General features: G+C 47.4%; 1 protein-coding gene and 1 pseudogene across 1 annotated transcript; both read right to left on the reverse strand.

The window, feature by feature from the left end:
- Nucleotides 1-130: 130 nt before the first annotated feature.
- On the reverse strand, nucleotides 131-1,175 carry LOC120844461 (annotated as a pseudogene).
- A 14,299-nt stretch (nucleotides 1,176-15,474) lies between these two features.
- Nucleotides 15,475-16,389, reverse strand: LOC120844462 (piggyBac transposable element-derived protein 4-like). Its single transcript, XM_040216260.1, has one exon. It carries the CDS (start codon nucleotides 16,387-16,389, stop codon nucleotides 15,475-15,477), a length of 915 nt encoding a protein of 304 aa, XP_040072194.1.
- Between the last annotated feature and the right edge of the window lie 6,455 nt (nucleotides 16,390-22,844).

Consider the following 22,844-nt stretch of genomic DNA (forward strand, 5'->3'; position numbering starts at 1 on the left):
CGAAACTGCCAAAACTTTTAAAAAAATGTGCGTACAAGAACTCCGCGAATGAGCAAAAGCACAACTGCGTGCGCGTGTCGAAAAAAAACAAAAAAAAAACAACCTCGCAGCTCTGGAGAGAACGACACATTTATTGCCTAGTAAAAAAGCTTGTGATTTTCGTTTGCGCGTGTTTCGTGAGCAGCGGGCGCACACACTTTTCGTAGCTGGCGAGTGAAGTCAAAGCGTCCTCGGCACCCTCGTGTGCCCCAGCAAACCGCCTCAGAAGGACGGCGGCATCCATCACCTGGCTTGGTGTAAGCACGGGAGCTTAGACAGCATCCGGATAGTTAGCATCTTCAGACTCCTCTTGCGCGCCGGAAACAAGCTGCACTATCTCCTCGTCGTCGAGAACTTCTGTTGTGTCAGTGTCCGCGTCTGCGTCGGCGTTCACGAAGTCGTCGAAGTTCTGATCGGCGGCCACCTGGTCACGCGGACTAAACTCTTCCCAACAACTGGGTGATGCCTCTTCCTGCTCGTGTTGCGGACTTGTGGAGCCTGACGCAGCCTCGGAAGTAGAAGTGTGGAAGCCAGCATGCCGGAAACAGTTCACAACGATCGAGGACCGGGCTACTCTCCACAATGCTGCCACCATCTCGATCGCCGTGTATACGTCGATCTTGGTCTCACGTTTGATTTCCAAGTTCAACAGGAGCTTCTCAATGACCCTATGCTTATATGCGCATTTCACACTGTTGATGATCCCCTGATCTAGGGGCTGTATGACGGAAGTCGCATTGGGGGGAAAGAACCGCAACTGCACATTCTTCAGGTGAAGCTCCGGGATGTGGTGCGCCGTGCAATTGTCCAACAGCAGACACACATTCCTCTTTGAGCGGCCCATGTGGTCGTCGAAGCTTTTTAGCCACTCCGAGAAGATCGCGCGGCTCATCCAGGCTTTGGTATTCAACACATACTCCGCCAATAATTTTTTAACTCCTTTGAAGCACCGAGGATTCTGGGCCTTTCCAATGATGAGCGGATCGCGCTTATCGCTGCCATTCATGTTGACGCACAGCAACAGCATAAGTCGCTGTTTACTCTGCTTGCTGCCGTGGCAAGGCTCCCCTTTCCGAGCAAGCGTCTTACTCAACAGCATCTGATAAAACAGACTGCTCTCGTCCGCGTTGTAGACGTCTTGCAGGGCATACCTCTCTAGGATCTCCGGCACGTTCTCCGACAACCACTCGTCGGCTCCTTGCTTGTTCACGTTGGATGACTTCCCGCTCGAAACTTTGCCAACAATCCCGTAGTGCTCTTTGAAGCGCGAGAGCCAATCGGGACTTGCCTTGAACTTGTCAAAGCCGAGCAAACACACGTAAGCGAGCGCTTTCTGCTGCGCCACTTCCCCGCTGAGTGGAACGTTTCTGGCTCGCATGTCGTTAAACCACATAAGGAGGGCTTCCTCCAGCTTCTCGTTCGGGTTTGTCTTCAGGTGTTATTTCTTGGACGCGTTCCCAGAGGAAGTCACAAGGAGGATGGCGTCCGAAAGCGTGCTCGCCAGGATGCCGTGTTCCGCGGCCACGTCACATTTTTTTCGTCCGCTTGCGACAGCACGGGTTACGTTCGGCTTTTCTTCAAGGGTCAGTACTTTCCTTTTCTTCTTCGGAGGCTCCATCCTTCGACGACGCAGAATGCGCAGAGCAAAGTAGAAGAAAAAAAACTAACGTTCGCGAAGAGCTGATTGACACGGGCGATCGGATGGAAACCAGTCATGGCGAAAGCAGCGGAGGCGCGGAGGGAGCTAAAGAGCGTCAGTGCTGCCATCTGTTGCACGCGAGATCAAGCACCAGCCGCCGCTTTCGCTATCTGGTGGAACTGATCCAAAGCCTGGAAAGAAATGCGCAGCCTGTCGTTCCGTGCGGCTTCGGTTTGTAGTTTCGTAAAAACCAAAACAAGAATGCATCCGCTGCATCGATTGCACCGCTCCTACGCCAGCAACACACTGCCAGACATTCTAGACGCCATAAATTTGGAAAAACCTCTTTTCCTATGCATCTTTTTTCCCAAAATGCTTCGTTAAATTGGGTTTGGCGGCGAAGTTTGTTTCGTTATTTCGAGTTGGTAAAAGCATTAAGCCTATGGGCAACTGCTGGGGGTATCTGAATTTTTTTTGTTAAGTCGAGATATTCGTAAAATCAGGGTTCGTAAAATCGGTTTTCAACTGTACTACTTGCTCCTCTTCACTAGGAAGCAAAAAGTTTAATGCTTTCAAACCAGAAGTTAGATGTGATTCCAATAATTAGGACCGGAAGCGAAAAGAAAACATGATGACGAAGAAAGACGGCAAAAGAGCTGGGCAGCAAGCTCACAGTGCGGCAACTGCTTTGCGGGAGTGCAACGCCAGCACCTCCAATGAAGATGGCCACGGTGATGCTCCGAACCCGCCACCCCCTCCGATTCTGAACAGTCTTCCGACATCGACCGCAACAACTGGCACGACGGTGGCAGACGAGACCAGTGCAGCTTAGCCGCAACAGCAGCAGTCTTCCGGGCCATTGTGGAAGCAGCCTTGCAAGTTGCAGTCTGGGAGGTGATAAGCGGCATCGCAGGTTTCACTCAAGCAACTCAGCGAGGCACTACGATGAGTCAACTGGAGTCAGTCAGCGGAAAGTTGGTGCCAGCGTTTGATCCAGCTATGGAGGCTATTTTTCGGCAGAGGCATGATTCAACAGAATTGACAACTTGTCCGCAGCATACGGCTGGAAGGATCAACAGACTTGGCCACAACATTAATGCATCGGTGAAGCTAGAAGGTATGGCCAAGACCTAGTCTGATGCCTTATCGACAACGCAACAACCTGGATGGAGTGGAAACGGAGGTGAAGAAGGCATTCCCGTCGACGGTGGGCCACCAGCAACTCCACTATGACATGGAGGCAGGACAGCAACGAGCAACTTGACGTGTACTTTTACAACGAGCTTGTGAAGGCACGGTTGTGCGGACTGCTTTAACTTTGTCTGCATGGACTACCTGATAATGGGCTTAAACAATGAGGAGACCATGCAAATAGGAGGCATCCACCTCACCGGAAATCCTTCTGGTACGTAAAATGGATGGAAGAAAATCTGTCCAGCTTAAAGGCCGACGTACACTTCGCGCGTTCCACTTTTGCAAGGCTCCTCCTTTCCTATATCCTCGTCATTTTTTACCTTGCCCCCACTTGGCTCCTCTCGCAGCTTAGGGGAGGGGACCGTTAAGAGGATTATCTTCCTTGCAGAAAACCGAGGTTTTACGTTGGCCTTTAACCCTTTCCTGACCGCACCCATAGGCCATCGATTGCCGGTGATCAATAGTTTCCAAGCACCATGAAGAAATAAAGTTAGTGCGGAGAATTATGTTCCACAATCTCGGGGACGGCCAAAGAACTGCAGTTTCTGTTTCAACGCAGGTTTGAACTTTATCCCAAGGTGGTGGGCTGTCACAAATAGTCTTGGGAATGGTTGCACTTCTCAAACATGGCTGGCTGCTTGCATCAGTCTTCGTAACAAAGGTGGCATTATTTACATAATTCAACTGTATTGTGGCATATATTTTATACCTGGAGAGCTCTGGGTTGTTGAGAGATGTTGTTGAGAGGTGTTGCTTGAGAGATGGTTGTTGGTAAGCATCACTACAAGTTCCAATGCTGTCCTTGCCAACCTGCACATTTTATGTTCCCAACAAGGCTAACAAAAATGCTAAATATGAAGGGACTGCAATCAAGGCTATGGCAAAGCAAAGGTATTGCACAAAGAAATCATTCTGCTGGGGATTTGAGGTGTACTATCTGTGTTTTACCAATATAATGTGTTACAGAGGAAACTCCGACGAACCAAAAATAGACGTCAGTCGAATAGTCGGAGTGCACTAACTTTCAGAAGTAATTGCCGTGGCTGTGGGGCACATTTTGTATATTCAGAATTTTCCTTTTATTTGTTGTTTAGTTTGACATAACTGTAGAAGTGTCGGCGTTTATATGCCTTTTGCACGTGCATTGTATTTTCAAAAAAGGAAATTAAAAAGAAGTTTCCCCCATTATACCAACCTCTGTTTCGTTTCAAAGAACGTCTAATTAGCCATATTTGTATGTGTCATATTGCTCTATAGGCAACTCGGTCAGGAAAATAAGTGTTCGCACGAATCTTTGGAAAATTGCTACTTTTTCCATGGTCAGGAAAGAATTAGAGAGATTGTATGGAATGAGGGGCGCTTCAAACAAAGGTGGCACCGAGACTTCAGGACATGCAGTTCCCGAAACTTCTTGGTTCCCGACTACAAAACCCACCGATGGAAAGAAGGGGTCACGCTTTTATAACTGCACAGAATCGGGTCATCCCTCCATAAATTGCCCGGTGGTTACAATCAGTAACAAACTTTCAAAAGTCAACAGGGCGTGTTCGCAGATGTTTGAGTTAGCGTCGTCTGCTAGCTACAGCTAGTACGCTGCTGGAAGCAACTCTATGCACAGCGGCAAGAACACATCCTCTGGCAAAGTGTAACCTCTAGGGCGCAGCACGAGGGACCGTACAGACAATGTCACAATAGCTGTCTTAAAACGCATAAGTTCGCGCATGCTTTACGAATCTCAATATTTCTTATGATATTCAATTCAATTTTTATGTGTTTTCCAGGCGATCAATAGAACGTTTGCTGGGTTCAAATATATGTTTGTTCATAGTGGTTTGTTCATTGTAGGACATTATCGGTTTATTACCTGTCATTTGTTGATCATCTTGCTTATTATTGGAACATGAGCCAATACAAAGCAATTACTCTCATGCAAAGTTACAAAGAACTATTAGTACAACTCACCGATACAAATTACTTGAATCCTTCTCGTTCAACAACACGAAACTGCTCTATGTCAGTGCATATAATTTTGAATAGGGCTTCATCAAGTGCAGCTTTTCGGCGAGCAGGAACAGAGTTGCACCCAGCATTATTTTTGGCTGGTTCGCCTACCCTTTTCCACCCTTCACATACTCATTCTCGTGTTTCCTCTTCAGATGAAGAATAAATTTCCATGATACGGCGACTGCACCGTGTATAGTTTCGTTGCACAACGCAGCGTGCAGCTTGTTTATTTTCTATTTTCTTCGCGACTAATGTCGAAGAATGTCTTCCACGATGCCATGACTTGATCTGTATTTTTCTTGTCTTGTCATCCAAGCCGTGATGTTCCTCTTCGCGCTGATCGAGTGGTGGGTTCAGGCAGCCAGACGGTACCAACCGATTTACTCTTTTACCTCGCTGTCTGGTTCGCGTTGTGGCGACGGGTCGCACAGTCGGCGTTGACAAAGCTAGCTTCAGACCAAGATAATATTAACGGGGTAATACCTCGCACCATTCGAATTGTCATTCTCCATCTCTCCTCAACACCACCGTCCAACTGAGTTCCCACCGCCTCGAACAGGGTTTAGGACAAGGAGCACGAATGCGGACCGGACAGCCGACATGCGCGGAAGCCAAAGCCTCAGTAGCAGCTAGCACCCAACTGTCCTTCTCAGTGGCCCTCACAGCAACGTTCGCGCCTTGTCTGGCGCACACTGTCTTTCTGCAGGTCTAGTCAGTTCGGTCACGCGACTAGAGCGGTGACGATAGTATACTTTACCTTACGATGGACCGCAACAGACATCACGAGAGCCATCGAAACCAATCCAGTGCCTTCTGAGTGTCGCGTGATCCTGGGGCGCAGCAACGCGCCATGCGTGGAGCCCCGCTCACGGTGCTGGATTGCCTGGGGTGACTCGTAGCGTCCGCAGCGGTCCTTCGCAAGGTGAAACAAAGTATGCTGAGACTAAAGTCAAAGGAAATGAGTGGGAATCCGCTAGCTTGCTTCTAACCCTAACCCACTTGAATGTAAAACATAGAACACAGAAAATAAGCATCGGAACAAAGACCAAGTAAAAGGCAAACTTACACTTAAAAATGCAGTATAAAAAAAAAACGCGTCTGAGCAATGCACGAGAGGCGAAGACAGTACTGAATCTCGCTTTGTTTTAATGCCGAAGCAACGCACGTTTCGCACCTCAAAGGAGTGCACGCGAATGAACATGGAAGGCAGCAAGGTTGGCCACCTGCTAAACAACACTCCTCAAACTATAAGAAAACAATAACTGATTATCTTTCGGCGGCGTGCGAGTCAAGGAGTTATCAGAGCTCTGCGAGTTATGAGTTGCAGCCGCTCCCAGATCACAGTCTGTGTGTGCGTGCATTCTCCATGCTTGGCGCTTGGTTTCTTGTTTCGCTCTCGTGTAACGCCAGTGAAGCCTGTCGCCTGCACGTCCGTGAAAGGTGCCACCGCCACCCCCCCCCCCCTCCCCTCTCTGCTCTTCGCTTTGACACTAGTTTTTTGTATTGCTATTTTTTTGCCACCGCCACCCCCCCCCCTCTCCCCTTTCTGCTCTTCGCTTTGACACTAGTTTTTTGTATTGCTATTTTTTTTGCGTATAAGTCTGTTAGGGCTCCACGCAGGGTAGCAGTTTCCCGCTCATTTTATTTCCGAGCTACTGACTCGCTGACTGGCTCTGTTTAGCTAACCGTAATCCCCTCCAAAAAAAGAAAAAGAACCGTGCTCATTTTATTCTCATTTCATTCCGGGCAAAAGGCATTTAATTCCATTCCCATTCCATTTCTCTCAACATTGCCGCCATTCCATTCTGGGGTCGCAAAAATGCGGAATGATTCCGATTCCGGAATCATTCCAGCTCCGGAGTGGCAACTCCGCAACACTGATTTCAAGCAGACGACACAGTGGTTCTTTCTTTGTCGCGCAATTCTTGGGGAGACGCAGGGTTGCTTTTTTTTTTTGCTTGCTTCACGCGGCACAGCAGGCCGGAAGTCCCGACCCCCCTCTCCTCGTTGCAAGAGGGAAGAGAAGAAAAGTTTTTCAATTCTTGGGGCGCGTGGTGAGGACAACGGACGAGGGTGATATCTCTGCAAAGTGTCGCCCATAAAGCTATTGCTTTAAAAGTCTAACATTACATTCAAGTGCTGAGTGTGACTATAACTATACTATTGCAGAAAGTGGTTTACTGCCCCTTTAAGCAATCCTAATGGCTAACAGGTGCTCCTCCTCGGAACACTGCTCTGTATTGCCATGATACTTCTCCAAGGTGAGTGCAGAAGAATTTGGAAAACTTAGGCCTTATTATACCTTTGGCTTCGCCCGCATGCATGTTAGAGCTGATTTGGCCCACATCTGACAGAGCACTGCCGTCGCTACTGTCAGTGCGGCACTGGCCTTCTACTGCCTCGCCTCCCTCGCTGTCAACATAGCCGACAGGGCAGTAGAGGCGCTCAACCCTTTCGGCCTCGTCGCATACCCTGAGGTAGTTGTGGAGGCTGACGCATGCCCAGACAACCGCTTCCAGTGTTGCGGGACATGCCTGGATATCGGTTATCTGAAGATGCGCCAGCGTGCCACTAGGATCGTCAATGTGTTTTCAATGACCCTTCCCTCTCGAGAAAGTCTGTAGTTGAAGACGTTTTGTAACAACTTCAGGCTCTTTCGAGGAAAAGGGTGCATCAGGTTGGTCAGCAGGGGGAATGCCTCGTCGCCCACAAACACAAATGGCAGCCTTGTCCTGGTCCCCGGCAAGGGCCCTGAAAGAGGGAGGCCCGTTGTGCCCAAGAGGATGGCTAATTCCATTTCCGAGTCACGAAAGACGGCACCATTGCTGTAGCATCCTGGCTTACCAACATCTACCTGAGTAAATTTATAGTTGGCATCATAGCTGGCCAGTAATACGATGCTATGAAACCCTTTGTAATTGTAAGTATCCGACCCTGGATGGCCATATGTTTGCCGTCCAAGGCACCGCGCCAATGTTGTACGCAGGATTTCATTTCGGGGGAGGGGCCGGTCCAACGAGAGTGAAGGGTTTGGTTTTGGAATGATCATGATACATAAAAATGATGCCCCGGAAATTCTTCACCAGGGAGGCATTTGCATTTTACTTTTTTTTTTTTTTATTTACAAGTCACGTCAACAGAAGGCGCCAGGGTTGGCAGAAAACAAGAATCATAAAAACTAATATTTTATAAAGCACGACTCCAATGCACGAAGCCTTCAGTCATCGGGGCTGATAAAACAGTGATGCATAAGTAGAAACATGGAACACCTTGATGGATAGACGATAAACACTGGAAGCTTCTCCACCATAAATTACTCCCCATCTTAACCTGATCTAACCTACAAAGATCTCGCATGATTTGTTCATTGGTGTCAATTTCTAAGGTTTCTGAAGTCCGTTCACAAAAGAAAGTCAAGGAAGTCACACAGCGCAACAAAGGAACGATGGAAAATGGTTTATACACTCACATATTGCACTTGGCTCTCGTCCTGAGGCAGCAGGTCGCACACTTGCACTCCTATCTCGCGCGGTTCTCAAACTGTTGATGACAACTTCCGTACTCGAACCTTGGAACCGCAAATCCCACGCCTTTAGGCGCCTATATTCACTTTGCTAAGACTTTTCCCACCATCTGAAGAGCCAATCAGGTATCACTCTTTTTAGACCAATGGGAGCCACGCAATATAAAACAAACATATATAATACAATATATAATAGTTAAAAATAATAATAAATCAGCCAAGAACAGTTACTTATGAAATAAAAGAAACAAATGCTTGCACCATTCCACTCCTGGTATGGCTGTACAGCTGTCAGTCTTTCCCTAGGGTTTTATGGTTTCGGGGTTAATTTTTCTTCGAATTCGAGAGTCTTCTTTCGGAATATATTTCTTACCCACATAGTCAGTGTTTTTGGGTGTAAATTTCTGAGGTCATGCAAAAGGTCTCCTTTTATTAGGGCTTATTTTGAGGAAAATGGGTTGCAAGTACATGTTATTCCGAACAGAATCGTAAAACTTGCACCTTAAAAAGCAAAAATGGTATACTTGCAGGGTGGTACAGTGGTTCCAAAACCTTATGCAGGGCTTGGCATGTCTCCTGGATGACTTCACTTGTTGTCTCTCCAGTGCGGTAACTTGCAGCGCATATCACCTGTGACCCTTCATGAGCAAGGTGCCTGAAACATTACTAAGCAAAATGACTCCTTACAACTGCTGAAACAGCAGTCACATCATGGACATTGATAACAGGGTACTTTTTTTCTGCCACTGCTTTTCTTAGAGTAGATATCGACCCATTAACAACACTGAAGTAACTCAATCTATAATAGCGTGCAATATTTTTTACTCCATAAAGCTATCTGATACTTTTCTGAGCATGCCAGTGCAACGCGGTGAAGCTTCATGTACGATCCAATGCTGTGCTGTGAAGCATCAAGCAAAGGCACTGGTGCGAGGCGGTGATGCTCTACGAAATAGCACAAGGCAACTGCCATGGCTTGGAGGCATGTGGGCAACAGCTCTTACAGTATGGATGAGGACATAGCCAACACAATCGACAAGCGAGTTTTAGCTAGGTCACTAGGCATGCTATCAAATAAATGTTCGTATGATTTTTCTTTCCTTCCATATCCTTAGATATCAAGGTCAACCTATACTATTTGAATATTGTTTTATTATACTGCACGAGCTGACCTTTATCTGCTGTGACATAGGTCAACTCTATACTTGTCATCCTCGGTGTCCCCTGTCCCTTGAGCCAGACTACTGGGTTCCTGAGAACCCTGGAGTTTCCCAGGGAACTCTTGCATGGAAGGGGCACATGGATCATTGTCTTGTCAAGTTATTGGTATGTAGCTTCCGCTGGGCTTGGCGCAGTATGGCCATGGTAGCTTTGCGCCATAACCCCGTAATCAACAACATCTCTACTTTTGCACCTCATTGAAGCCTCATGAAGAAACTGGCCAATACTCCAACTATAATACCTTAAATTCAGACATTTCTGTATTTGTGTCAGTTGAAGTTGGAGAAGTGTTGATTATAATACAGAAATTATTAAGATGTATAAAGTATAGGCTTAATTTCAAATTAATGACAAGACCCTCCTTTGTAACAGAACTCCAGTCATCATAGTAGATGAGTTTTGACACACCTGATTGTCAGGCTCAACCTTTCCGCTGGGGAAATCGGTTTCCTCCAGAAGGTTGTCTTCTTTTGAAGAAGAGGGCAGCGCGTTAGGACTGGCGCTGTGATCGACTTCCGAAGTACCGGTAAAACGAATACGCAAGGCGTCGTCTGCTTTTGCCGTCTACTGTGTCGCCATGGAATTTTGTCTGCTAGCGCTTGGATAAGATCATTTGCGTTATTTTTATATTACTTTCTTTGACAAAAATATTTTACATGTATGTTTCTTTACATTGTATTACAGAGTGTGTGCAGCATTTAATGAAACATGTCTGCATTTTTAATAGTTATATCGTCTGATTTCGTGCTGCGATCGCGAAGGTATCCAGGTGTATGTGGTCGTACACCTGGATACCTTCGCGAGGTCAAGATGACGATGTCCCGTCAGAACCTACTGGTGGCTGCAGTAGCGCTCATCGAAGACGAGAGCGACGATGAGCTTGACGACATTATTGCACTTGCCTCTATTGTTTCGGCACAGACTGACAAGAACAGGGTTCCCCCGTACTACGAAAAGGTGATCGACACCTACTTCGATTTGAAATTTATGCACTTGTTCAGGCTTTCGAGAGAGACACACGCGGAGCTGGCTGGTCGATATGAAGCTTCGGCGTTTTACCGGGATTCTGTTGGTGGATGACCGCAGATTTCGGCGGAGAAGATGTTGCTGATTGTGCTTAATTACTTAGGCACGAGAGCCACAATGTACCAGATTGCGGATCGCTTTGACATAAAGGAGTCGTCCGTTCACCTCTGCATTGAAAGAGCGCTGAACTTTCTGAACGGTATCAGCGCACAAATAATCACCTGGCCTGACCAGGAAAGACGTCGGAGGAGCCAAGCCGGCTTCCTGAGGAAGACTAAGGGGACAGGGACCCCACAAAACGATCGGGGCGATTGATGGATGCCATGTAGAAATCCTGCGACCAACGGAGTCTCCGAACTCCTACTACAATCGAAGCAAGCTTCATTCCATTGTTCTGCAGCGAATCTGCGGTGATCAAAATCGATTCATCGACGTCTGCATCGGATTCCCCGGTTCAGAGCACGACGCCTGCATCCTGAAGAAAGCCCCGTCTCCGAGGGCGCGGAAGCCAAGTGTGCAGGTGGGTACCTGCTGGGGGATTCGGCTTATCCCCTGCTGCCATACGTCATGACCTCCTTCAAGTCTTCAAAAGCGGCCCTGCCGACCTGGAAGACTACGTATAACATGAAGCACGGTCAACAGAGAGTGACAATCGAAAACACTTTAAGGCTGCTCAAGAAGCGATTTCAGAGAATGTACTTGGTCGACAGCGCCAGCATCAGACAGTGCTGCCTTGTCGTTATGGGCGCCTGCGTTCTCCACAACCTTTGTAATGCAGAGAGAGACTTCTTCGATGACCTGAACAACGCCCGCCCGCCTGACCAAGTCACCAACGACGATGACCACGCGATTCAACCGGACGACGCCACAAGGAGTCTTTCCGAGCGGATCCGAGAGGCCATTGCTAAGACCGAATGTTAGGAAGCGATATCTACACTTGCTCCTCCAAAAATATTATTTGTCTTTTTTTTTTTGTCTGTGTGTGTGTGTGTGCGTACAAAGATGGTACTTGAGCTTTGGAAAATGAAACGTGACTTCATGAAAACATGATTAAACAAAATAACGGGTTACTTCATTCCTTCATTTCTGTGTACAGTATTATTTTGATCCAATATCCTACTACATTCACAGGTAGTCAGTGCCATTGACTCCTAAAACGTAACATTGTTCTCCAAGCTATTTTCAGCCTAACACTCAACAAAACTTTAAAAAAAAACTAGATATGGCGGTAAAAAGATACACGCTGCATAACTCGGAAATAATTTTAAAAACTAAGAATGAATCGGGGAACTACAGAGGAGGGGCAAACAAAATCAGCAAGACAATTTCAACAAATTTATTCGTACGGCACAGTTGTGCACCAGTCGAAATAATGAAACTAAAAAATAAAACGGCCTGCGAAACAGTCAAACAGTAGTCAAGTTCAGTGAAGTGCATGAAGCACGTCTACTCTGCCGGCGCGCTCTTTTTGATGGCAGTCATGAGGTGCTCGATAAGAGCCTCCTGTCCTTGTGTTGCCGCTTCCGACTGGCCTCCATGTCGGTGAACACTTTGAGCAGCGAGCCCAGGGCGGTTTCTTTCTTTCTCTTGCTCGATGTGCCGGCCGGAGCACGCTGGTTTGAGGGTGGAGCCACCCCTGAGGCAAGTGAGGAGGGTCCTGCCTTTGCCCCTCCGGAGGTTTCAACCTCGGTGCTGAAACAATTTTTTTTTTATGTTACGTTTATTATACGTTTTTTAAGTACTTACTTGGTCTCTTCTTCCTTCTCAACCACTGTTCCCGGCGCCAACAACACGGTTGGTGCAATGTGGTGCTCCTTCTCGAGGATGTCGCGAAGCTCACTAAACCACAGAAGCAGCACGTTTACAAGTGATGACCTATATAAAGAATCGGTGAACGTATGTACTCCTTGTATTCAAAATGCACCCTAGAGTGGCCTGACTTGTTGTTTTTTATGATTTGGCGTTCTTGTAGGCTCTTTCTAAAGACTTCCATTTGTTCTCGGCCTGGTCAGCTGTGACAACGCTGCCGAACTCCCCGACGACGGTGTCGGCCAGCTGCTGCCACAGGGCTCGTTTGGTCCTAAACATGGTTTTTACTACATATTAGCATGTATTGTAAAATATCCTGACAAAGGCATACCTGAAACCCCCCTTTGTTCTGAGACGCTCCTTTAGTTCCCTATAAGTTTTGATAAAGAACTTGGTCTTCATGGCACTCCACAGCTGCCCGTTGACGTCCGCCGCGGGCGGACACGCAGGCTGCAGGACAGCTGGGTCTGCGTCCGGCTCGGAGGCAAAGACGAGCGTAACTCGTTCCTCGTCTTAAAGAATAGAATGCAAACATTGTAAACATCGATGTATAATCACCAAACGTAAGCAAGGCTGCGTAAGCAAGGCCGCGTAAGCAAGGCCGCGTAAGCAAGGCCGCGTAAGCAAGGCTGTGTAAGCAAGCCTACGCAGCCTTCTTACGATTTTTAACATCATATTCGAGCTAATTCCTACCCTCGGTTACATACACCATCCCGCTTCCGTCCACTACGGGTACACCATTTTCGTCTACGAGTGGGAAGACTTCAGTTTCTACGTTATTATGAATAACAAACATGTTTTAAATGAGCGAGCACAGCGAGTAAGAAAGAGAAGAGTCGTCTGCTTTTGTCGTCTGCTACTACACGAATGCTGGACTGGCTTTGGAGGCGGTGCAAGCATTTGCGGAACTGGGACTGAACTCGTTCAGAACTAGGAGGAATCGAACACGCCAGTGCAGCGGTCGTGCAATTTCCGGTTGAATCGAATGCACCAGTTCTTGCACTACTGAACTAGTTCAGCCAGTTCAGGTGAATCGAACAGACCTGATGTGTTCGCGGCGTGTCGTGCACTATGCACAGAAGAGCACATATGTATACATACCTAAGACCGCCACTGACCAATCGCTGGGGGTTAAAAGCAAGACAGAGTAACTGCTGGTAACAACATGATGTATTTGCTGGTGTCCCTGCAATCACTTCGGTTAAATCTTTCCAGCTGGCTAGTGACACGAGGATTTGAATGCAAATGGGTAGTTGTAATCATAGCCACAAGAATAGCCAAAATCTGAAAGGCTGTGGCTAGGGTTCCGTTTAGACGGAACCAAACTTACTACTAGAGTTCCGTCCAGACAGAACCGATAGTCACCGACTACAAAAAAGTACATTCTATTTTTTTATAAAGCTAACGAGTTTTAGTGATAATAAACTGATGTATGTTAAGCATGATCCGACAGCCTCCATACGAAAAGAAAAAGAAAAAATCTGGGAGCTTTTTTCCGCATCTGCCCAAACCCCGATGAGCTTTTCTCTGTACTTGCCGGTTATGTGGTGAGCTAATCTCCGGAGGGCTTTTTCTTGCTGCCCCTCTACTGCATCTGATATTGTTCCGTTTGAACGTAACTCTAGACTCTCTGAATCTAAAAACACAGGTGGCCCCGTGGCCCAATGGCTCGCAGGCAACACTTCCCAAGTTAATGTTGAGATACACACTTCTGCCTCGTCATCCGGAAATACTGGAAGAAGTCTTTCCCATTGTCCAGCCTCATGTCACGAACGAGGTGGTGGTACTCCACGAAGGTTTCCCGGGAGCAAAGCAGATATTGCACCCACTCGTGGCAGGGATGTCGTCGATGCAGGAGGAGCATCATCATGGCGGTGGATCGCACAATTAGGTGCCAATAAGATTCGCTGCCCACCTGTGCCACATACCCGCGAACACTTTCGATGAACAAATACTCCAGTTTCTCCCTTCCGAGCTGAGCCGCAGCCATACCCCTGCTACCGCGGGATGCTACCATGTTGGTTTGGGTTGCTCAACGAGGTTCATTTCCATCAGTTGAGCGAATGCGCCGATAGCAAGATTCTATTGGTTGTCGACTGCGGTCGGCCGCGTTACAACGCAACTGTGCGTACAAGCTTTGCGTGTATGTGTTGCGCAACGCACCGCAACGCCTTTACGCTAGTGAATGCACCGTGTCCAAACGCAAATGTGCGTATGGCCCTTTACATTCAGTGCCCAAACAAGCAAATTGCTCCTGCATAGCACAATCTACAAATCAACGATAAATCTCGCTGAGGATCAGCGCGAGATAGGAACCGATACACACCCCCGACCTCTGAATGAAGACTTCCCTTGTGCTCGACCAGGGTGGAGCCCAGGTGGAGCCAGAGGATATCGAGGAATCCTCTGACCGTGGTTCCAGATGTGTTCTGGAACCTTGTTATTTTGTGCAGGTCGATTGCCTCAGACACAGAACTCGGAAGGATTTTGAGGTCGAGATATTAATACATGTCCTCGACATCTAGCGAGAACATGTTGTGGTCCTGATTGGAGGGCAAAGGGCAGATATAATCAATCACCTCAAGGGAGTCCTTAACGCGGAAGGGATAAGGGAGATCGATAGCGGAAAGGTGCTCTTGTAGCATTCCTCTTCAGAAATTATGCTTCAAGGGGTAATGTCTGGCTTGTGCGTTTTTGCCGTGAAGAAGATGGGACGGTACTGTTGATACGGGGCAGAAGGTAGCGTTTTTAAAAAAAAGAGAGGGTGAAGGAATCGCAAACTGATTTGAGCTCAGAAAATAGTTTTCCTGATGTATTTTTTTTTTTTTAACCCTTTCATGGTTGCATTTTTTTTCCAAGGGCGCACCCCCGTGGTCGGGTTTTTTTACTCGGTGTGATAGCAAAGAGAATTCACAAGTTTATTGTAGCATAAAAAATATAAGACTTCAAAAGATCTGCGGCACGCTCGCTCGAGGTAGAACAAAACAAAAAGGACTAAATATTTCGAATTTTCAACTTTCTAGTACTTCTTCAAAGTGTGGTAGTCCTTGAAGCAGGGTTCCACACACAGGCCCTTGTCACAGGCGGCGCACATGAACCTTGTGTCCTTTCTTTGCTTCGGTCTGAGAGCTGTGTTGGCACACACGTGGCACCTTCGTTGGGTGCGGCTGCCTTTCGCCGATGTTTGTGGCACCCTCTCGAGGAAGTGTCGTGCTGTCAGCCTCGTTGGGTTGTCTCCGCTGGGCCTTCCACCCTTTCGCCTCTCAGTATGATGCTCTTCAACGAGCTGGTATACGACTCTTCTTCTGAACTCGGCGAACGTGATCTTGGAGGCACTCCTTTCACGGTGAAGGAGGAATGCATTCAACAGAGACATGTCCAGAAGGTGAAAAAAAAACTTCTTGTACCACTTCAGCGTCTTCCTGATGCTTTCAGTGAAGCTCAGCTGCATGTCTACTTTGTCCACGAGTCCCATCTTCTGGTTGTACTCGAGTACGCATGCTGGCTTTTTCTGTGGAGTGCCTGTTCTTCTGTCCACCTTGCCAGTGTCCTCAAGATGAGCTTCATGCATTGAGGTCAACAAATGCACTTCCCTTTTGTCAAACCACTTCAGTGCCAGAAGAGTATCGGTATGAAATGACTCTACTTCTCCCCTTCTCATCTTTTTTTTGAACTTGGGAAGTCCCTTTCTGTTCTGTCGAACTGTTCCGCAGGCATTGGTTTGCTTCCCTTGAAGATATTGGAAAAGTGCCGGACTGGTGTACCAGTTGTCTACGAAAAGAGAATGCCCCTTTCCTAGATAGTGGTTGAGCAACTCGAGGACAACTGAGCCCGAAAATCCCAACTCCTTCATCATCGTCATTGTCGTGGAAGCTCCGGTATACACGATGAACCTCAAGATGTACCCGGTCATCACGTCGCACAGAACAAACATCTTCACTCCAAAACGGTGCCTTTTTGAAGGGAGGTACTGGCGAAATGAAAGACGTCCTCTCCAGGGCATCATCGACTCATCGATACAGAGATCTTGGTATGGGACCAGGAGACTCGCAAACTTTGCCTGAAGTGTCTCCATGAGTGGCCTGATTTTTCTTAGTCGATCTGCTGCATCAGTGCTGGCACTGAAATGAAGCACTCTCAGCAAAAGGCAGAAGCGATTTACTGAGAAAAGCCTTGAAAGAAAGGGGGTCTCAGTCATTGGGTCGGTGGTCCAGTAATCCCTCACAGCATTTTTTCGGACGAGCCCCATCAGCAGAACAGCTGCCAGAAAGTAGTAGATCTCAGCGAGACCAACGTCTACCCATGCTTTCAGTCGCGATTTCCGTGCGAGGTCGGGCTGCGCGATCAGCTGGTGCGCGTAGTCATTCGTCTCGTCTGCAATCGAAGACACAACTCCCGCGTCGAAGTAGAGTTTGAAATAATCTGCTTCTTTCGCATCTGGCTGGAGTAGAGTGCCTGCAGGCTGTCCGGAGTGCGACGCGTCAAATGGAAATATAGATGGGGAGAAGTCTTCACCTTTTTTCCAGTCGGTTTCGTTTTGACGCGCCCGCTTCCGAGACGGTCCAGCAGACGGTGCGGCTGTGTCGGATTCCGATTCCGAGCTGGTTTGCAGTTGTTCGTCGGATGTCGAGCTCTCGTCCGACTCAGAGTCCGAGAAGGGCTCAAAATCTGAATCCGAAGAGCCATCGCTCCAATCTCCGCTACCTCCGGAGCAGCTGGCATGCACAGCCATCTCGAAAGTTATCGCGTGCACAGAGCGTCCAGTTTCGCAATTTCAAAAGCCCCTCCAAAACAAACACGACTGGAGATAAGCGGTCGTAGTTCCCTACAACCCTATGAGATGGCAGCACGTCCCCGCGAGCGCGCCCGTTCACGCAGAGGCGGGAATTTTTGAATGAGGAGTCGCGGACGTACATGTACGTCAGCAACCATGCGGGACGCACCCACGCTGACGTACGGGTACGTCAGTGACCATGAAAGGGTTAAGGGAACAAAGCTTTTTAGTGCCTTATCCACTTTCTCTCTGAATTTGTCTCTGTTCATTATGACGAATAGGCCCCCCTTGTCTGCCTCTAAGAGCACCAGATCGGATTAGCGGAGCTCCTCCAAGACGACACATGTTGCCTCCGAACGTACCGGTGCAGTCGCGCCACAGTGGTGGCAAAGCACGTCGGCCGTTTCCCCGACAAACTTCCGTCGTTCACTCTGCGGGACCCTTGCTGCAGTCTCATAGATGGAGGCCAGCTAGTCCACTCTTGATGATGGTGCAGGCCCGGCAAACTTGGGGCTTTTCGACAGAAGGGCAGTTGCCCCTGCCGACAGCTCGGTGTCTGACAAATTGATGGGGGGATCCAGGCCTGCCTTGCGACGGGAGGCAGAACCCGCGAGAATGCCTTGGAGCATGCATCTCCACGATGTCTCCAGGAGGTGGTCTAGAGATTCCTGAGAAAAACGAAGGCGGAGTGTGCATTGAAGCAGCTGCCGAAGCATCCGGTCAACAGAAAGCGTAGCCCAGTCCTCATCACAAGGATTTCCCGTGAGATTTCCTTTCTTGTTATTTGCATAACTTTGTAACTGGAAGGCCAACTTGATGGTTTGGAGCTGAGAAGACTGTAAACTGAGGGATGGGGCATGTTCTCTCAAAGGCAGACTCTCACGGCTCGAAGGTGCAGGCGAAGAAGACTTATCTTTGACAGGAAGATGGCGGCTTGGAAGAACGAGGATGGGTTAAACTCCAGGTGGTTCAGTTGCTTACCAGCAGGACAGCACATTACATGAAGTTTACGGAAGTATAATTTAGGTGGTTGAGAGTGTTGGTTTCTAATTTATGGTATTGAAAGAGAGGCGTGGAAGAGGAACAGACAACACAGGCTTTTGACTTGCAACGGAACGTTTACTGGTTTCACTTCGCCACCCAAAGCTCGACGGGGGAGCGTCGGGGAGATAGGGGGTGAGGGTGGTGGGTGAGAGAAGCGGGATTCATGTGGCCCTACAGCAGCTATGCAAACGCAATGGAAGGGTGGAAGTCTGCTGTGTGTCATTCGACACGTCCACATTACACTGAGCCCCGAGTGTTGGTGAATTCAATGAATTCAAGCAAGTAGGTGCTGTCATCAATCACATAGTTTTCTTTGCGGCTTGGCTTGAAAAACTGACTCAACATAATCAGCCACACCCCTACATTGTTTAGTTAATCAATCGTTGGAAAACGATCACAATATTCAAGATTTTTATTCGCTAGATATGTAGCAGAATGCCTAGGAGGTGCGCCTATGGAAAGTTTTTTTGTAAAAAGTAATTGATTTCTATCAATTTTCTCTTCTGCAAAATTGGTCAATTTTTTGGTCTTCTGTGTCTTTGACAAAATGTCAACATTTTTTATAAAAGACATCTGTAAAGTGACAAACAGACTCCATAGGCGCATTCCTTATTAAATTTCAGTCAGGAAAAGTGAAGAACGAGCCTCCCCTGTATTGCCATTATCAAACGATAGATTGACTAAAATGGAATTTATACCAAAAAGTGGAACAGAGGAAAATGTGTTCAAAGTGCTCCAAACCCTACCTTTTCTTTAGCTTCGGTGGACAGAAAATAATTTATAAAAAATTCAGTATGCAGGTGTAAACTGGTGAAAATTTCTGGGAATACTCTCTGGATGTAGATGGATGTAAATATGTAATTTTTCAAAATCAATGTTTTTTGCAGAATTTTTTTTCTCTGGGTAGTGTCTCCCCTTAAAAAGTGGTGCACAGCCCACACCATGCCATATTTGGGAATATTCGATTTCATTCAAGCTGAAATTTTACTATTCGCGCACCCATACTTTTTTTTGCTTGCAACTCACATGGAAAGCAACAGTTGAAGGAATCCCCCGAACAGGCGCTGGTATTTCTTGTACTCCAGCAGTGACCCTTTCAGATGATTTTTTGTTTTATGAGCTTCGTTTCATTGCACATGGTAGCTATGAGAGATGCTTGAACTTATATTTGGGCAGGCAGTGCCTTAAAGTTGATTAAAATTTTGTTATAAAAGCCACATGAAAGCATACAGAAGGCTAAGCATATTGACCGGTACATGAGACTTCACTTGGGACACGAGAGTTGGCAGCAAGTTTTATGCTCCAAAGCCAGATTTGTTTGGCCTTTAAAAGGGCCTTTTGTTCTTCAGGCACTTGAAAGGGCCCTCATAGCTGTCAGGGTCTGTAGTCTTGGGCATTCTGTCACTGCAAACAAGAGCAGCCACTTGCGCTCTTCATCTAGACCATCTGTTTCGAGCATTGGTGTAGATAACCCGCAGTGGCGTCCCTGACGCTCTGCCTGTTGTTTGCCTCGGCATCTGTGGTGCACACCGGTTGCAGATAGATCTTGTCCTCCGTGGCCATGTCGCTGAGCCACTGGGGCTCGACACCGTCGTTGGAAATGTTCGTAGACGTTGTTTAAAATGCAGCAGGCTTGTACAACAAGCCGGGCATTGTCCACCTCGCACTCCATCCTCTTCATAATGAAGCGGAATCGTGCCTTGACCCTTACGAAGGCGTTCTCCACGACTCGGCGAGCAGACGACAGCTGTCGGTTGAAGCCTTCCTGTGGAGAGCCTTTCTTAACGTCTTGCAAGGGTACGGCTTGAGCATGTTGGATGTTAAGGGGAATGCCTGGTCACACAGGATCCGGGGCGGCCCGGTGGTCCCGTTGACGGTGACCATAAGCATCTGCAGCGTTGGTTCTTGCAGAACAGCCGCCAAAGCCGACCTCTGGTACACATGTGCATCATGGTACCACCCTGGTGTCCCAACGTTCACATACCGGAATCGGTAACGGTGCTCTACGAGGGCCAGCAGAATGATGCTATACCTGGATACAAACATTACAAGGCATGTGTCAGCTCCATGGATGTTGAATATATCATGCTGTGGTCATACAGTCCTCATAACTGGAGATTCAAAAGGGAGGTAGACAGCAGAGCACAATTCATTAAAACTCCGCAGAACAGAGATGTACATAGCTTCTAAACATACCATTAAAAGTGTAAAAAGCTGGCTGTCAGTTACTGGCATCTCGTATTCAGGAAAAGCTATTTCATAACTTCCATGTCATCAAACATGTGTAGCCTACCGTAAAATACCGAGGAAGCGCCCATACCCGTACAAGCGCCCACTATTAACATTTTTGAAATTCGAAAATTTGGGCAAGTACACATCAAGCGCCCTAATAAGCGCCCATAGTTGGCTTTACGCATATTTCGATAAAATGGGGGTGGGTGTTTCTTCGTTATTTTACGGTATATCACCATATTAAAATTGGTAGGGAAAAATGTTTGGTCCAGGTACATTTTATTCGAATCGAAACCTTTAAAACAATCTGCCATGCAAATCTGTCTGCTCTTCGCGCACCTCGTGCGTTTATTTGCCCCCCTAATGTGCCCACTTGGGTTCGTTTCCCCTCGACCAATGACGGCACGAGTTGGTTGCCTCATCATCGCTTGGCATTGCCCCTCTTTATGTTTTGATGCCTCAAAGACGCATTTTAGAACACTTGCTAGCAGTAACGAGTTTGCATCATTCGGTTTGGCCAGCTTCATTGAATTTGTTTACTGATAGGAATTCACACTCAATATTTATGATAAAAATTGTTTTTTCTTTTTTGTTGAAATTATCAGTTTGAAAAAGATGCCGGGGACTTTCTAAGGGGCTAGAAAGTTTAACCTATATGGTATCAGTTCTAGCAGTTCGTAGATGATCATACACATTGTCCTTGAAGTAGAGTTTACCTACCAGCCCTTGTAGTTATGGTAGTCGCTCGCGTTGACCTTCGGTGGTGAAATGGGGAAGTGGCAGCCATCCTTTGCCCCAATTCCCCAGGAGAAACTCCAGAGCAGCTTGGAACTCCCGGATGTGGTCCGGAAGCTCTGCGGTGCTCACCATCTTGAGCCAGTCTTGTTCTAGGACGGAGACAACTACCCTACAGAACTCGCTGTAGTTTTCGTCTACAGTGGAACGTCCCAAGCCGATCAAGTTGGCGATGGTGCGGTCTTCTGCGCTCGAGCACAACTTGTACAGTGCAGCACCAACTCTTTTCTGCACCGGAATGGTGGAACGCATGGAGGTAACTTTGCGCTTCATGTGGGGCCGACACCTAAACGTAACTGGCTTGACGCGGAACGACTGCTTGAAGAGGTGCTCCATAAAGTGGGGAAGAGTGTCCTCAAACCTGCGTTCGTTCCTCCTGAACGCTTGGATGCTTCTTGGTATGATACTTGAAGCTTCAACAGCAGCGAACATCAGGTCGTTGGTAAAAAGCCCTTCTTGAAGGCGGACACTTTCTGCACTCGCAGATCGTATGTCGGCCCTCAGCAGCGTCCAGGCACTCTGCTGCTGTGTGTGTAGACACGTCAGGAACGCGATCCAACGTTCCGGATCCATTGCACTACGATCATTGTCGTCAGCAGGCTCCATCGCTACAGGGTCAGTCTTCGCTTGAATCGATTGCAGACGTAAACGTCAGTCAGGTATATGAATCCGGCGAAGAACGAAAGAGTGCGAGGAACAACGGCGAGACGGAGTTCCGAAAGCAGACAAGCCAAGCGGCGGAACGGATACGGCTACGGATTACTTGGGATTGCTGACGTCGTGTCATAGTTGCCACAAAACACCGTGTCTACGTCAAAACGTGTACTTAGTTTTCATCACCGTGTTTAAATTCTATGTTCTGAGAGTTCATTACATTTTATTTACTTAGTAAACAATAAAATAGACACTAGTTTGCTGGGTTAACAATAATACAAACACTACATTGCTGGTTAACAACAGACCGCTATCGTGATAGACATCACCCAAATGACATTTGAGTTACCAGTCTGACATGACGCAACTTAAATGTTATTTGAAAATCCTAACGGCCTTTAGCGTAAATGACATTCAAGGTGCCCGTCTGACTGGGGTATAACTGATTTAGTGGTTTTAGATTATGTCCAGCAAGTTTCTAATTGTAACTATATGCACAGTGTTACTAATTAAAAGCTCAATAAACTATCTCTTTTAGCCGCCAAACTGCACGAGCAACTTTGTTTTTAGTGGCCTCTGAGCCGGGTAAACTAAAGGCAATATTAACACAGTGCCCTAACGAGAGTTCTGTTTATTTAAAAATCTGGAGCTTCTAAGAAAAAACACCCGGTGTAGATATTGAAACTGAAAACCGATATAATAAAGCTCCCTAATATCCGGGTGCTGTGCGGAGTACTATGCCACACCGGGCTGATTCCGCAGTTCCATTTTTCTGGTGAAAGAAGGATCAGCAATCTTCGGCAAAAGGTATCCACAATGAAAATACCGCAGCTTTAGAGTCAGTCTCTTCCAAAAGTTTGTGCCACGTGTGATTCTTTGAGCAAGGTTGT

The sequence above is a fragment of the Ixodes scapularis genome, unplaced genomic scaffold (genome assembly GCF_016920785.2).
Source record: "Ixodes scapularis isolate PalLabHiFi unplaced genomic scaffold, ASM1692078v2 PGA_scaffold2__306_contigs__length_199485367, whole genome shotgun sequence".
Taxonomy (NCBI): Eukaryota; Metazoa; Arthropoda; class Arachnida; order Ixodida; family Ixodidae; genus Ixodes; species Ixodes scapularis.